The sequence below is a fragment of the Drosophila miranda genome, chromosome 3, assembly GCF_003369915.1.
Source record: "Drosophila miranda strain MSH22 chromosome 3, D.miranda_PacBio2.1, whole genome shotgun sequence".
NCBI classification, from domain to species: domain Eukaryota; kingdom Metazoa; phylum Arthropoda; class Insecta; order Diptera; family Drosophilidae; genus Drosophila; species Drosophila miranda.
The window spans coordinates 4697246-4711076 of record NC_046676.1 but is presented as its reverse complement, the minus strand read 5'-3'; the positions used below and the strand labels follow the sequence as shown (position 1 = coordinate 4711076).

General features: G+C 49.9%; 3 protein-coding genes across 3 annotated transcripts; 2 read left to right on the top strand and 1 right to left on the bottom strand.

Annotated features, from left to right (window-relative positions):
• LOC117187916 (GTPase-activating protein CdGAPr-like) lies at positions 1-3504 on the top strand. The gene is made up of 3 exons (XM_033390869.1): positions 1-1478; positions 1541-3187; positions 3255-3504. Exons 1-3 carry the CDS (start codon positions 175-177, stop codon positions 3502-3504), a joined length of 3201 nt encoding a protein of 1066 aa, XP_033246760.1. The 5' UTR covers positions 1-174.
• A 5964-nt stretch (positions 3505-9468) lies between these two features.
• LOC117185896 (ubiquitin-like protein 5) lies at positions 9469-9893 on the top strand. Its single transcript, XM_033391686.1, has 2 exons — positions 9469-9589; positions 9646-9893. Exons 1-2 carry the CDS (start codon positions 9551-9553, stop codon positions 9856-9858), a joined length of 252 nt encoding a protein of 83 aa, XP_033247577.1. The 5' UTR covers positions 9469-9550; the 3' UTR covers positions 9859-9893.
• Positions 9894-10428: 535 nt separating this feature from the next.
• Positions 10429-12267, bottom strand: LOC117188276 (GTPase-activating protein CdGAPr-like). The gene is made up of 2 exons (XM_033391835.1): positions 11193-12267; positions 10429-11130 (listed from the first exon to the last, which is right to left on the bottom strand). The coding sequence occupies exons 1-2, from the start codon at positions 12218-12220 to the stop codon at positions 10464-10466; spliced, it is 1695 nt and encodes a 564-aa protein (XP_033247726.1). The 5' UTR covers positions 12221-12267; the 3' UTR covers positions 10429-10463.
• Between the last annotated feature and the right edge of the window lie 1564 nt (positions 12268-13831).

Sequence of the window (13831 nt, the reverse complement as noted above, 5' to 3'; positions counted from 1 at the left end):
GAGGATGAGCAGGAATCCCAATTGCTCTACGAAAACATTGAGCTACGAAAACCGAAAACAGTCTACGAAAATCTACGTGGCGAGGAAACGAAACTCATTTTAGAGCCAGACCTCAAACCAAACGTCAACAGTGATCGAATCGAATTGGATAGTCTCGACAGTTTGCCCGACAACATGGAACAGGAGCTCGAGCTGCCAACAGAACTCCATCTGGCACCAATGCCAGCCATGCCAGTCAGCAAATCGCCATCTTTCAGTGTCAAGGAGTTGGCCAATAAATTCGAGAGTTCACCCGTGGAGCAGCTGCCCAGCTTTGACTTTTCGGTGCGCGGCGGCTCCATGAAGAAGCCAAATGAGTTGAGTGTGCCTCTGTCCATGCCCAAGGCCATGCCCGCACCTGTCTCACTAAAGAAACTGAACAACGCACAGAAGATCACGCGTTCACTGGACGAGAATGCCTTTGTGCGTGAGTTTGGGGGCAAAAAGTTGCAGGATCTGTCGTTGAGCAAGTTGCCAGAACTGCCAGAAATGACAAGTCGCCGCAAGAGCTTCGATTTTACGCGTCCCAAGACTTTGAATCCCCCAAAGAGGCTGCCGGGGATGAGCATCACCGAGGAGATCTGTCAGAATCTGACGTGGCTGCAGCTGGACAACAAGGGGCGACGTCTGCCCCTGGCCGATGGCGAGACGCAGCGAACCATCAACACCCCGGCGGTGGGGGCAGCCTATGGCGTGAGGCGCTATCAGGCCCAGGCCCTGGACGAAATTAACATCGAAGTGGGGGATATGATCTCAGTGATCGACATGCCCAGTCCCGCCGAGTCGATTTGGTGGCGCGGCAAGAAGTCCCATCTGCAAAAGTCCCTCTACGAGGTGGGCTTCTTTCCGCAGTCGTGTGTGGCCACCATTGGCGACAAGGTGCCGAGGAATTTCCCCATGCCAGCGCCCCTAGTGGGCCATATGGATGCCTCACCCACGCAGCCAGTGCTGCGGAAACATGGCAAGCTGATAGCCTTCTTTCGATCCTTTATCCTGTCGCGTCCGTCGCGGCGGCGGCTCAAACAGAGCGGCATTTACCGCGAACGGGTGTTCAACTGCGATTTGTCGGAACATTTGCTAAACAGCGGCCAGGATATACCCATGGTCCTGCGATCCTGTGCGGAGTTTATAGAAAATTATGGTGTCATTATGGTCGATGGCATCTATCGACTCTCTGGCATCACCTCGAATATCCAGCGTTTGAGACGCGCCTTTGACGAGGAACGAGTCCCGGATCTAGGAAATCCGGAGATGAAACAGGACATCAATGCCGTCAGTTCGTTGCTAAAAATGTACTTCCGTGAGCTGCCAAATCCTCTGTGCACCTACCAGCTTTACGACAATTTCGTGGAGGCCATACAGGTGAAGGCCGACGAGGCGGATGAGCGTCTGAGGCTGATGAAGGAGACGGTATTGAAGCTGCCGCCGCCACACTACAGGTAGGAATCGGAGGAGTGGCAGGAGATCTTCCATAAATAATAACTCTTTCTCCCTCCCGTAGAACCCTCAAATATCTGGCTGAGCATTTGTACAAGGTCTCGCAGCATCACGAACGCACTGGCATGACGGACAAGAATCTGGCCATTGTTTGGGCCCCCAATTTGTTGCGTTCCCCTGCCCTCGAGTCTGGTGGGGTGGCCGCCCTTCGAGGCGTTGGCGTCCAGGCCGTGGTCACCGAGTACCTGATACGGAATTGCCATAACATATTCGATGCTCTGGAGGATCAGCGTCACAGTGTGCTGCCAGTGGCAGTGGCACTGAATCCTAGCGAGAGAGGAGAGCTCCGTTTGGAGTCCCTCACCGACTGCGAGAGCCTGCTGGTGGAACAACGCGAACAGGATCAATCTTTGGGTATGGTAGAGCGCCCCAAGAGCCTGAGCACGGGAGGAGCCAAGCTCATCAGCCTGGAGGAGGCCCAAGAGCGACACTCACGCATCGAGGGGGGAGATCTGAAGCATTCGCTGCCGATTAGCACGCTGGCAAGCAGCTGCAGCAGCACCACCAATGCCGCTGCTGCTGCTGGGAACGCAGCCACCAATATAGGATCTTACATCGAGGTGGGGGGAGGTCCCTCCAGTCTCCCCGACAAATACCACACAGTGCTGTCGGCGCCACGCAGCTGGCAGAAGCGTAAACCAGACAAAACGCCCTCATGGAAGTCGATTTTTACGCGCAGTCAGCGTCAGGGCAATGTCGATCCCTGCCACAAGATCACCATTGAAGCGGGTGGAGGAAAATTGGATCCTGTGTCCTCGCGCGTTAGCTTTGTCCAGGCCTCCCATGCGCATGCCAGCAAGGAGCTCTCGAAGCACGACAAGCCCAAATCCATAGAGCTGCTGGAGACGACACACGAACGAGAGCCCAAGCCCATGGAGCTGTGCATACGCTCCAATTCCATTGACAGCCTGCGGACGGTGGGTCATTCGCGCAGCGTCTCCCATGACTCGTACTTTGACCTGCTGCAGTCCCCCCAGCGGGGACACGTGACCACCTGCCCCTCGAGGGAGCTCTCAGAGCTGGGGCTCAATTTCGATCGCGAGGAGCCGGAGATGCGCATCTTTTCGGAGAGCGAATCGCTGGTCAGTTTCCCGCGTGTGGGCAAAGAGAACGTCCCCCCGGCCTCGGGCTGCGCCACGCGCAGGATAATGCGCGCCCGCCCCGAGGAGTTCCCCAATCAGACGAACAGCGTGAATCCCAGTCCCAAGAAGCAGCCGCGTCTCAATCTATTGTCTCCCTCGTCGGCCAGGGCCCTGCCTCTTCCATTGCCAGCCACTGCCGTGGCGGCAGCGGCTCAACCGGGGCCGCAGCACCATTGCGGCCACGAGCCAGCGGGTGCGGAGAACTGCTGCAAGCGCTACAAGCTGGAGGATCAGCTCTGCGATATACAGTTTATTGATTGCGGCACGCCCGAGCATGCGCCGACGGTGCAGCAACAGTTTGCCAGCGTGGAAGTGCATCCGCCACCGAAGCCCGCTAGGTCGCATGTGCCAGGACCCACATCTCCTGCCTCGGCGCGGTATAGCTATCCCTCAGTGCAGTTGGGGGCCAAGCGAAAGGAGCAGCAGGCGGCCAAGGAGAGATTTAGCTACCAGGGGACGTTCATGCAGCAAGGGGGGAAGCCAGAGCAGACCCCACGTGCCGCAGTGCAGTGAGTAGATCATGGAACAAAAGAAGGGCTTCTGTATCAACTGTGATTCCTCTGTAATCTCTTTCAGCAATAACACGGTACCAATGCGCACCAAACCCCGAGTGGAACTGCCGCCAGATGCCACCGATTCGCAGGGAAAGCTTTCGGTGGCCACACCCACAACGCCACAAAGGAGTCCACGATACAGCCTGCTGCTGTGCGACACGGAGGAGAGCTCTGAGAACAGTTCGGCTGTGACCACACCCCAATACGATATGGAGCCACTGATGCGAACCTCAGCGATGTCGGGCATCTCTGGGGTATCCTCCAACATGTAAGATCCTATATTGGTGGCTGCGTTCCCAGCAGCAGCAGCGGCATTGGTGGTGCTGCTGCAGCTGCTTGCCAGCGTGCTAATCGGCAGCGAATGCTTCAGATCTCCCCCCTCGATGCGTGAGTGTCGCTCTTGGGCCTCCTCCAGGCTGATGAGCTTGGCTCCTCCCGTGCTCAGGCTCTTGGGGCGCTCTACCATACCCAAAGATTGATCCTGTTCGCGTTGTTCCACCAGCAGGCTCTCGCAGTCGGTGAGGTACTCCAAACGGAGCTCTCCTCTCTCGCTAGGATTCAGTGCCACTGCCACTGGCAGCACACTGTGACGCTGATCCTCCAGAGCATCGAATATGTTATGGCAATTCCGTATCAGGTACTCGGTGACCACGGCCTGGACGCCAACGCCTCGAAGGGCGGCCACCCCACCAGACTCGAGGGCAGGGGAACGCAACAAATTGGGGGCCCAAACAATGGCCAGATTCTTGTCCGTCATGCCAGTGCGTTCGTGATGCTGCGAGACCTTGTACAAATGCTCAGCCAGATATTTGAGGGTTCTACGGGAGGGAGAAAGAGTTATTATTTATGGAAGATCTCCTGCCACTCCTCCGATTCCTACCTGTAGTGTGGCGGCGGCAGCTTCAATACCGTCTCCTTCATCAGCCTCAGACGCTCATCCGCCTCGTCGGCCTTCACCTGTATGGCCTCCACGAAATTGTCGTAAAGCTGGTAGGTGCACAGAGGATTTGGCAGCTCACGGAAGTACATTTTTAGCAACGAACTGACGGCATTGATGTCCTGTTTCATCTCCGGATTTCCTAGATCCGGGACTCGTTCCTCGTCAAAGGCGCGTCTCAAACGCTGGATATTCGAGGTGATGCCAGAGAGTCGATAGATGCCATCGACCATAATGACACCATAATTTTCTATAAACTCCGCACAGGATCGCAGGACCATGGGTATATCCTGGCCGCTGTTTAGCAAATGTTCCGACAAATCGCAGTTGAACACCCGTTCGCGGTAAATGCCGCTCTGTTTGAGCCGCCGCCGCGACGGACGCGACAGGATAAAGGATCGAAAGAAGGCTATCAGCTTGCCATGTTTCCGCAGCACTGGCTGCGTGGGTGAGGCATCCAGATGGCCCACTAGGGGCGCTGGCATGGGGAAATTCCTCGGCACCTTGTCGCCAATGGTGGCCACACACGACTGCGGAAAGAAGCCCACCTCGTAGAGGGACTTTTGCAGATGGGACTTCTTGCCGCGCCACCAAATCGACTCGGCGGGACTGGGCATGTCGATCACTGAGATCATATCCCCCACTTCGATGTTAATTTCGTCCGGGGCCTGGGCCTGATAGCGCCTCACGCCATAGGCTGCCCCCACCGCCGGGGTGTTGATGGCTCGCTGCGTCTCGCCATCGGCCAGGGGCAGACGTCGCCCCTTGTTGTCCAGCTGCAGCCACGTCAGGATGGTGCCGCATGTCAGAGAATCAGAGGCAATCTTCGAGAAGCGCTCCAAGTACTTGCCCACCGCATACTCCACATCCGTTTCGCTCGGCAGCTCTTCGGCCAGCTCTGCCATGTTCCTCAGGCCACTGATCTTTCGATCGTACACACAGCGATGCAGCATTTCGTCGAGCAGTTGCATATTCTCAAAGGATCTTTTGATCAAAAAGGGCTCGCAACGCTGCGGACACACACGAATGATGAACCAACAGCTCTCGGGGGAGAAGCTCCTCAGCGAGCTGTGCGGCAGATCCCCGCCAATCGACTGGGAGGCTATGCTGCTGCCCATGTGCTCGGACTTGTCATCCAACAGCTGGACAGAGAGGGGTCCCAGTTGTACGCGCTCGTAGTGGAAATGTGCGCACTCCTCCAGCTTGGGAAAGCGACAGGATTTCTAGGCAGACAAATCAAAACATAACGTTTTTCATCATTTATGATTAGCTAAAGTTTTAATTTCGTTCCGGTGAACAAAAAACCCCTTTCTTTTATAGGTATTTGAGAGACCCTCCCAAGTTAGAGGTAATTAAACAATTAGTCGTAATATTTTCTTTTTATTTATATGCGTTAAATTAGTGTTGTTTGTAATGTTTCATTATAAAATATGTTAATGCAAAGTGTGTACTTATTCCATGACATCATCCATCATTTCTCATCCTTACAATTCATCTCCTATTCCAGTTTAATGATTGATTGATCTTTGCTCCTTTCATAAATAGTTTTTATACCCGATACTCAAAATGAGTATTGGGGTATATTAGATTTGTGGTAAAAATGGATGTGTGTAACGTCCAGAAGGAATCGTTTCCGACCCCATAAAGTATATATATTCTTGATCAGCATCAATAGCCGAGTCGATTGAGCCATGTCTGTCTGTCCGTCCGTCCGTCTGTCCGTCTGTCCGTCCCCTTCGTCGCCTAGTGCTCAAAGACTATAAGAGCTAGAGCAACGATGTTTTGGATCCAGACTTCTGTGATATGTCACTGCTACAAAAATATTTCAAAACTTCGCCCCGCCCACTTCCGCCCCCACAAAGGACGAAAATCTGTGGCATCCACAATTTTAAAGATATGAGAAAACCAAAAGCGCAGAATCGTAGAGAATGACCATATCTTTTAGACTGCAGAATCTGAATTGGATCGTATTAGTATTATAGCCAGCATCAAGAAAACAATTTCATTTTTTCTCGCCCTGTCTCTCTCTAACACACACGTAGCATAGGCGGCTTTGCTTAGAGTAAAACATTAGCGCCTAGATCTCAGAGACTATAAAAGCTAGAGCAACCAAATTTGGTATCCAGACTCCTAATATATCGTACCGAGACGAGTTTGTTTCAAAATTTCGCCACACCCCCTTCCACCCCCGCAAAGGACGAAAATCTGGGGATATTCACAAATCTCAGAGGCTATTAACGCTAGAGTAACCAAATTTGGTATTCGCACTCCTGTTAGATCTCACTATAAAACGTATATCTCAGAATCATAGATAATGACCATATCTATCCGGTTGCTGAATCTGGATCAGATCGGATCATTTTTATAGCCAAAAGGAACAAATCAATTTGCAGTGGCTACGCAGCGCCCGACGTCACGCTCAGACTGATTTTCTGTCTCTCTCGCACGCACTCTTTGTCGTGTCTTTTAATATTAGCGGCGTCTGCCGGAGGAGAGCCATACTGACTAAGTATCGGGTATAAATTCAGAGTTGCGGTAGCCGCAGCAACTCACAATGTTCCCCCTCGTTATACCCGATACTCAAAATGAGTATTGGGGTATATTAGATTTGTGGTAATAGTGGATGTGTGTAACGTCCAAAAGGAATCGTTTCCGACCCCATAAAGTATATATATTCTTGATCAGCACCAATAGCCGAGTCGATTGAGCCATGTCTGTCTGTCCGTCTGTCCGTCTGTCCGTCCCCTTCAGCGCCTAGTGCTCAAAGACTATAAGAGCGAGAGCAACGATGTTTTGGATCCAGACTTCTGTGATATGTCACTGCTACAAGAATATTTCAAAACTTTGCCCCGCCCACTTCCGCCCCCACAAAGGGCGAAAATCTGTGGCATCCACAATTTTAAAGATACGAGAAAACTAAAAACACAGAATCGTAGAAGATGACTATATCTTCTAGAGTGCAAAATCTGAACCAGATCGTATAATTATTATAGCCAGCATCAAGAAAACAATTTCATTTTTTCTCGCCCTGTCTCTCTCTAACACACACGTAGCATAGGCGGCTTTGCTTAGAGTAAAACATTAGCGCCTAGATCTCAGAGACTACACAAGCTAGAGCAACCAAATTTGGTATCCACACTCCTAATATATCGGACCGAGACGAGTTTGTTTCAAAATTTCGCCACACCCCCTTCCGCCCCCGCAAAGGACGAAAATCTGGGGATATTCAAAAACCTCAGAGACTATTAAGGCTAGAGTAACCAAATTTGGTATCCGCACTCCTGTTAGATCTAACTATAAGACGTGTATCTCAAAATTTCGCCCCACCCCCTTCCGCCCACACAAAGGACGAAAATCTGTTGCATCCACAATATTGCACATTCGAGAAAACTAAAAACGCAGAATCATAATGACCATATCTATCCGGTTGCTGAATCTGGATCAGATCGGATCATTTTTATAGCCAAAAGGAACAAATCAATTTGCAGTGGCTACGCAGCGCCCGACGTCACGCTCAGACTGATTTTCTGTCTCTCTCGCACGCACTCTTTGTCGTGTCTTTTAATAGTAGCGGCGTCTGCCGGAGGAGAGCCATACTGACTAAGTATCGGGTATAAATTCAGAGTTGCGGTAGCCGCAGCAACTCACAATGTTCCCCCTCGTTTGTATTATTATTGTTGAGAAATTAGCCGCTTATTTCAGTCTTCTATAGATTCATAGTCTAACTGCTCCCATTCATATGCTCATCATTGTGCTTTACCGCTTAAGTACCTATTTTTATGCTCAGAATTGTGTTGCTATTGCATATGTCCAAAAAGCTAACAGTGACGTTCTCGCACGCGTAGTCAAAACCCCAAACTCCAGTCCACTAAATATTAAACACAGAATATGTACATTGTACATTCATATTATATATATGTACATTGTATATGTATTTCAAAAACTACTTTATAATTAATCCCTGAATGGTTATGAATTAAACAAATTTGATAAATTTCAATCAAAGGCCATTATTTTCTTATCCAAAGTAAACAAATTTAATTTATTTTCAGTGTGTAAAGAGTTTCTTGACATACTGTATATGTATTTTCTAATCAGGTTCGCAGCAACTGCAGACAGTATGGGCCGGAGCGACAACAGGTGCCGCTGCATATTCGGAGGTCAGTGGTGAGGGGTATGCGTCGGCAGAGAAAGGGTGGACCGCCAGGCGTGTAGCACTGCCGCTCGCAGATCATGCCCCCCGCCGGGACTCGGACGGGTGTGGGCCTGCAATGGCCGTTGCGCACTATTTGAGCGTGAGCTTCGAACGGCAGCGCTGTCATCAGCACCATCATCGACAGCAGGACCAACAGTGAGCTGGAGCAAGTCATTTTCGACTCTTTCTGATATAGTTTTATGATCTGCGTTTTATATGTAGTGTGCTCAGTAGCATTGCAATTGAAGCAGAGAAATTTACCGTTTTAAGCTTGGACAAACAATAGAACAGTTTTCCTCCTCCCAATAATGAAAAGAAAAAACCCAACAAAGGTCGCGGAAATGTTTTTTTTTTCAATTTACAAAAGCAGAAAAAAGAATCAAAAAACAATAAATTACGAGCAGATGTTTTTATCAGATCAATGGACTCCTCCGATCTCTTGTTAACAAGCCTCTGCCCAATTGATTGAGAAAAACAAGCTTCAAGAAAGAACGTTCTACCTAAAGTTAAGATACACCAGCATTACATAATAATTATGACGAGTTTGACCGAGCGAAGTATCCAGGAGGAGGATTGATTTTTGAAGTTCCATTTTAAAGGAAATGTAAATTGCCATAGGGTATAAAACTTCCATAAGCTCGGAGCTTCCATGCATCATTTATTCGTGTCACACAATCACTTTCAAACAGTTCCACTTTACCGCGCAGCTCTAGAGATTATCGATAGCCTTTTTTTGCTGCGCGAGATTTGCTCTCTTTCAGTGTATTTCTGATTTTCGTGGTTGTTTTTTAAGTAAAGAGGAAGAAGAATTGTACGAAAAGAGGAAGGATAGGATGGACATCCAAGAAGAATTTGCAAACAATATTATATTCCGCGATTTAGCTCAAGTTGCTTACCTGTTTAAATAGAGGGGGGCTGAGTGGGCTAATAATGCCACGAAAAAATGAGTTCTAGTTTCGAATTGGAAAGACCTCACCTCGGCCTGTACGGACAAGGTATATAAGGCAAAAGGGGTGGATTTTACATTGCATGCGTTGGCTTTTCTGGGCCGTTTTGCCTCTTCTCCATACCCTCTGTTTCATACCATTATGTAGCAGATGTGTAGCAAATGTGTAGATACCGTGCAGTTCTTTTAACAGCTGGCGCAAGAAAATAACTATAAATTGCAGTGGAAATTGTAGACAAAATGATAGAAATAACTTGCAACGATCGACTGAGCAAGAAGGTAAATACCTAAGCATACATAAAGATTGTGGATACAATTTCACACATATCCCGCAGGTGCGCGTCAAATGCAATCCGGACGGCACTGTTGGAGACTTGAAGAAACTTATAGCGGCACAGACGGGCACAAAGCACGAGAAGATTGTCCTGAAGAAGTGGTACACAATCTACAAGGATCCCATCCGCCTATCTGATTGTACGTCATTGAATAGTGCATTTGCATACCTGCATTTGCAGGTCCTGGTTCGCCCATCTCCCAGTCCTCCCTAGATGGGATTGATACCTGGAAGGGCGTCGAGAGGTGATCACTGGGGATACAGTAATCTGTCCTCTCTGGTAATTGCGGGAGTCTCATCAGGATTCCCGAGTGCCCAACCGCGGATGCTTTCCACAGTCTGGCTTCTCTCATTCTGAGGGCGGAAAGTGTTGCCACCTTCTTTCCCATGAGATCCACAGGGAGGAGGTCCAGCACAGTATCCAGGGCTTCCCCTGGAGTAGTGCGTAGCCCGCCAGTTATGCATAGCTCTGCCATGCGTTGAACTCTGCTGAGTTTATTGAGGCATGTCCTTCTGTCCAAGGCTGGCCACCATACCACCACTCCATAGAGCATGATTGGTCTTATGATGGCGGTGTAGAGCCACCGAACTATATAGGGGGTCATTCCCCATTTTAGTCCGATGGCTTTCCTGCAAGTATAGAGGGCCACTGTGGCCTTCTTTACTCTATCCTCTATGCTCAATTTCCAATCGAGCTTTCTATCGAGGATTAGGCCAAGATACTTGGCGTTGTTGCTGAAGACTAGCGTTTCCCCACATAGTCTTGGGGGAATCAGTACCGGAACTTTGTACTTCCTAGTGAAAAACACCAGTTCCGTTTTAGACGGGTTGACGCCTAACCCGCATTTGTCTGCCCAGCTTCTGCCAGCTGCGTGGCGCCGACAGCACTGTGTGGTATTTGTCGGGGAGACTGGAGGGACCTCCCCCCACCTCGATGTAAGATCCTATATTGGTGGCTGCGTTCCCAGCAGCAGCAGCGGCATTGGTGGTGCTGCTGCAGCTGCTTGCCAGCATGCTAATCGGCAGCGAATGCTTCAGATCTCCCCCCTCGATGCGTGAGTGTCGCTCTTGGGCCTCCTCCAGGCTGATGAGCTTGGCTCCTCCCGTGCTCAGGCTCTTGGGGCGCTCTACCATACCCAAAGATTGATCCTGTTCGCGTTGTTCCACCAGCAGGCTCTCGCAGTCGGTGAGGGACTCCAAACGGAGCTCTCCTCTCTCGCTAGGATTCAGTGCCACTGCCACTGGCAGCACACTGTGACGCTGATCCTCCAGAGCATCGAATATGTTATGGCAATTCCGTATCAGGTACTCGGTGACCACGGCCTGGACGCCAACGCCTCGAAGGGCGGCCACCCCACCAGACTCGAGGGCAGGGGAACGCAACAAATTGGGGGCCCAAACAATGGCCAGATTCTTGTCCGTCATGCCAGTGCGTTCGTGATGCTGCGAGACCTTGTACAAATGCTCAGCCAGATATTTGAGGGTTCTACGGGAGGGAGAAAGAGTTATTATTTATGGAAGATCTCCTGCCACTCCTCCGATTCCTACCTGTAGTGTGGCGGCGGCAGCTTCAATACCGTCTCCTTCATCAGCCTCAGACGCTCATCCGCCTCGTCGGCCTTCACCTGTATGGCCTCCACGAAATTGTCGTAAAGCTGGTAGGTGCACAGAGGATTTGGCAGCTCACGGAAGTACATTTTTAGCAACGAACTGACGGCATTGATGTCCTGTTTCATCTCCGGATTTCCTAGATCCGGGACTCGTTCCTCGTCAAAGGCGCGTCTCAAACGCTGGATATTCGAGGTGATGCCAGAGAGTCGATAGATGCCATCGACCATAATGACACCATAATTTTCTATAAACTCCGCACAGGATCGCAGGACCATGGGTATATCCTGGCCGCTGTTTAGCAAATGTTCCGACAAATCGCAGTTGAACACCCGTTCGCGGTAAATGCCGCTCTGTTTGAGCCGCCGCCGCGACGGACGCGACAGGATAAAGGATCGAAAGAAGGCTATCAGCTTGCCATGTTTCCGCAGCACTGGCTGCGTGGGTGAGGCATCCAGATGGCCCACTAGGGGCGCTGGCATGGGGAAATTCCTCGGCACCTTGTCGCCAATGGTGGCCACACACGACTGCGGAAAGAAGCCCACCTCGTAGAGGGACTTTTGCAGATGGGACTTCTTGCCGCGCCACCAAATCGACTCGGCGGGACTGGGCATGTCGATCACTGAGATCATATCCCCCACTTCGATGTTAATTTCGTCCGGGGCCTGGGCCTGATAGCGCCTCACGCCATAGGCTGCCCCCACCGCCGGGGTGTTGATGGCTCGCTGCGTCTCGCCATCGGCCAGGGGCAGACGTCGCCCCTTGTTGTCCAGCTGCAGCCACGTCAGGATGGTGCCGCATGTCAGAGAATCAGAGGCAATCTTCGAGAAGCGCTCCAAGTACTTGCCCACCGCATACTCCACATCCGTTTCGCTCGGCAGCTCTCCGGCCAGCTCTGCCATGTTCCTCAGGCCACTGATCTTTCGATCGTACACACAGCGATGCAGCATTTCGTCGAGCAGTTGCATATTCTCAAAGGATCTTTTGATCAAAAAGGGCTCGCAACGCTGCGGACACACACGAATGATGAACCAACAGCTCTCGGGGAGAAGCTCCTCAGCGAGCTGTGCGGCAGATCCCCGCCAATCGACTGGGAGGCTATGCTGCTGCCCATGTGCTCGGACTTGTCATCCAACAGCTGGACAGAGAGGGGTCCCAGTTGTACGCGCTCGTAGTGGACATGTGCGCACTCCTCCAGCTTGGGAAAGCGACAGGATTTCTAGGCAGACAAATCAAAACATAACGTTTTTCATCATTAATGATTAGCTAAAGTTTTAATTTCGTTCCGGTGAACAAAAAACCCCTTTCTTTTATAGGTATTTGAGAGACCCTCCCAAGTTAGAGGTAATTAAACAATTAGTCTTAATATTTTCTTTTTATTTATATGCGTTAAATTAGTGTTGTTTGTAATGTTTCATTATAAAATATGTTAATGCAAAGTGTGTACTTATTCCATGACATCATCCATCATTTCTCATCCTTACAATTCATCTCCTATTCCAGTTTAATGATTGATTGATCTTTGCTCCTTTCATAAATAGTTTTTATACCCGATACTCAAAATGAGTATTGGGGTATATTAGATTTGTGGTGAAAATGGATGTGTGTAACGTCCAGAAGGAATCGTTTCCGACCCCATAAAGTATATATATTCTTGATCAGCATCAATAGCCGAGTCGATTGAGCCATGTCTGTCTGTCCGTCCGTCCGTCCGTCCGCCTGTCCGTCTGTCCGTCTTTCCGTCCCCTTCGTCGCCTAGTGCTCAAAGACTATAAGAGCTAGAGCAACGATGTTTTGGATCCAGACTTCTGTGATATGTCACTGCTACAAAAATATTTCAAAACTTCGCCCCGCCCACTTCCGCCCCCACAAAGGACGAAAATCTGTGGCATCCACAATTTTAAAGATATGAGAAAACCAAAAGCGCAGAATCGTAGAGAATGACCATATCTTTTAGACTGCAGAATCTGAATTGGATCGTATTAGTATTATAGCCAGCATCAAGAAAACAATTTCATTTTTTCTCGCCCTGTCTCTCTCTAACACACACGTAGCATAGGCGGCTTTGCTTAGAGTAAAACATTAGCGCCTAGATCTCAGAGACTATAAAAGCTGGAGCAACCAAATTTGGTATCCAGACTCCTAATATATCGTACCGAGACGAGTTTGTTTCAAAATTTCGCCACACCCCCTTCCACCCCCGCAAAGGACGAAAATCTGGGGATATTCACAAATCTCAGAGGCTATTAACGCTAGAGTAACCAAATTTGGTATTCGCACTCCTGTTAGATCTCACTATAAAACGTATATCTCAGAATCATAGATAATGACCATATCTATCCGGTTGCTGAATCTGGATCAGATCGGATCATTTTTATAGCCAAAAGGAACAAATCAATTTGCAGTGGCTACGCAGCGCCCGACGTCACGCTCAGACTGATTTTCTGTCTCTCTCGCACGCACTCTTTGTCGTGTCTTTTAATATTAGCGGCGTCTGCCGGAGGAGAGCCATACTGACTAAGTATCGGGTATAAATTCAGAGTTGCGGTAGCCGCAGCAACTCACAATGTTCCCCCTCG

Bases quoted from the DNA above. Each gene is read 5' to 3' on its own strand.
- LOC117188276 (XM_033391835.1), bottom strand. From the start codon at position 12,220: ATGCAACTGCTCGACGAAATGCTGCATCGCTGTGTGTACGATCGAAAG. The intron at 11,131-11,192 runs GTAGGAATCGGA...TCCCTCCCGTAG, and splicing joins CTGCCGCCGCCACACTACAG to AACCCTCAAATATCTGGCTG.
- LOC117187916 (XM_033390869.1), top strand. From the start codon at position 175: ATGGAACAGGAGCTCGAGCTGCCAACAGAACTCCATCTGGCACCAATG. The intron at 1,479-1,540 runs GTAGGAATCGGA...TCCCTCCCGTAG, and splicing joins CTGCCGCCGCCACACTACAG to AACCCTCAAATATCTGGCTG. The intron at 3,188-3,254 runs GTGAGTAGATCA...AATCTCTTTCAG, and splicing joins ACCCCACGTGCCGCAGTGCA to CAATAACACGGTACCAATGC.
- LOC117185896 (XM_033391686.1), top strand. From the start codon at position 9,551: ATGATAGAAATAACTTGCAACGATCGACTGAGCAAGAAG. The intron at 9,590-9,645 runs GTAAATACCTAA...CATATCCCGCAG, and splicing joins ACGATCGACTGAGCAAGAAG to GTGCGCGTCAAATGCAATCC.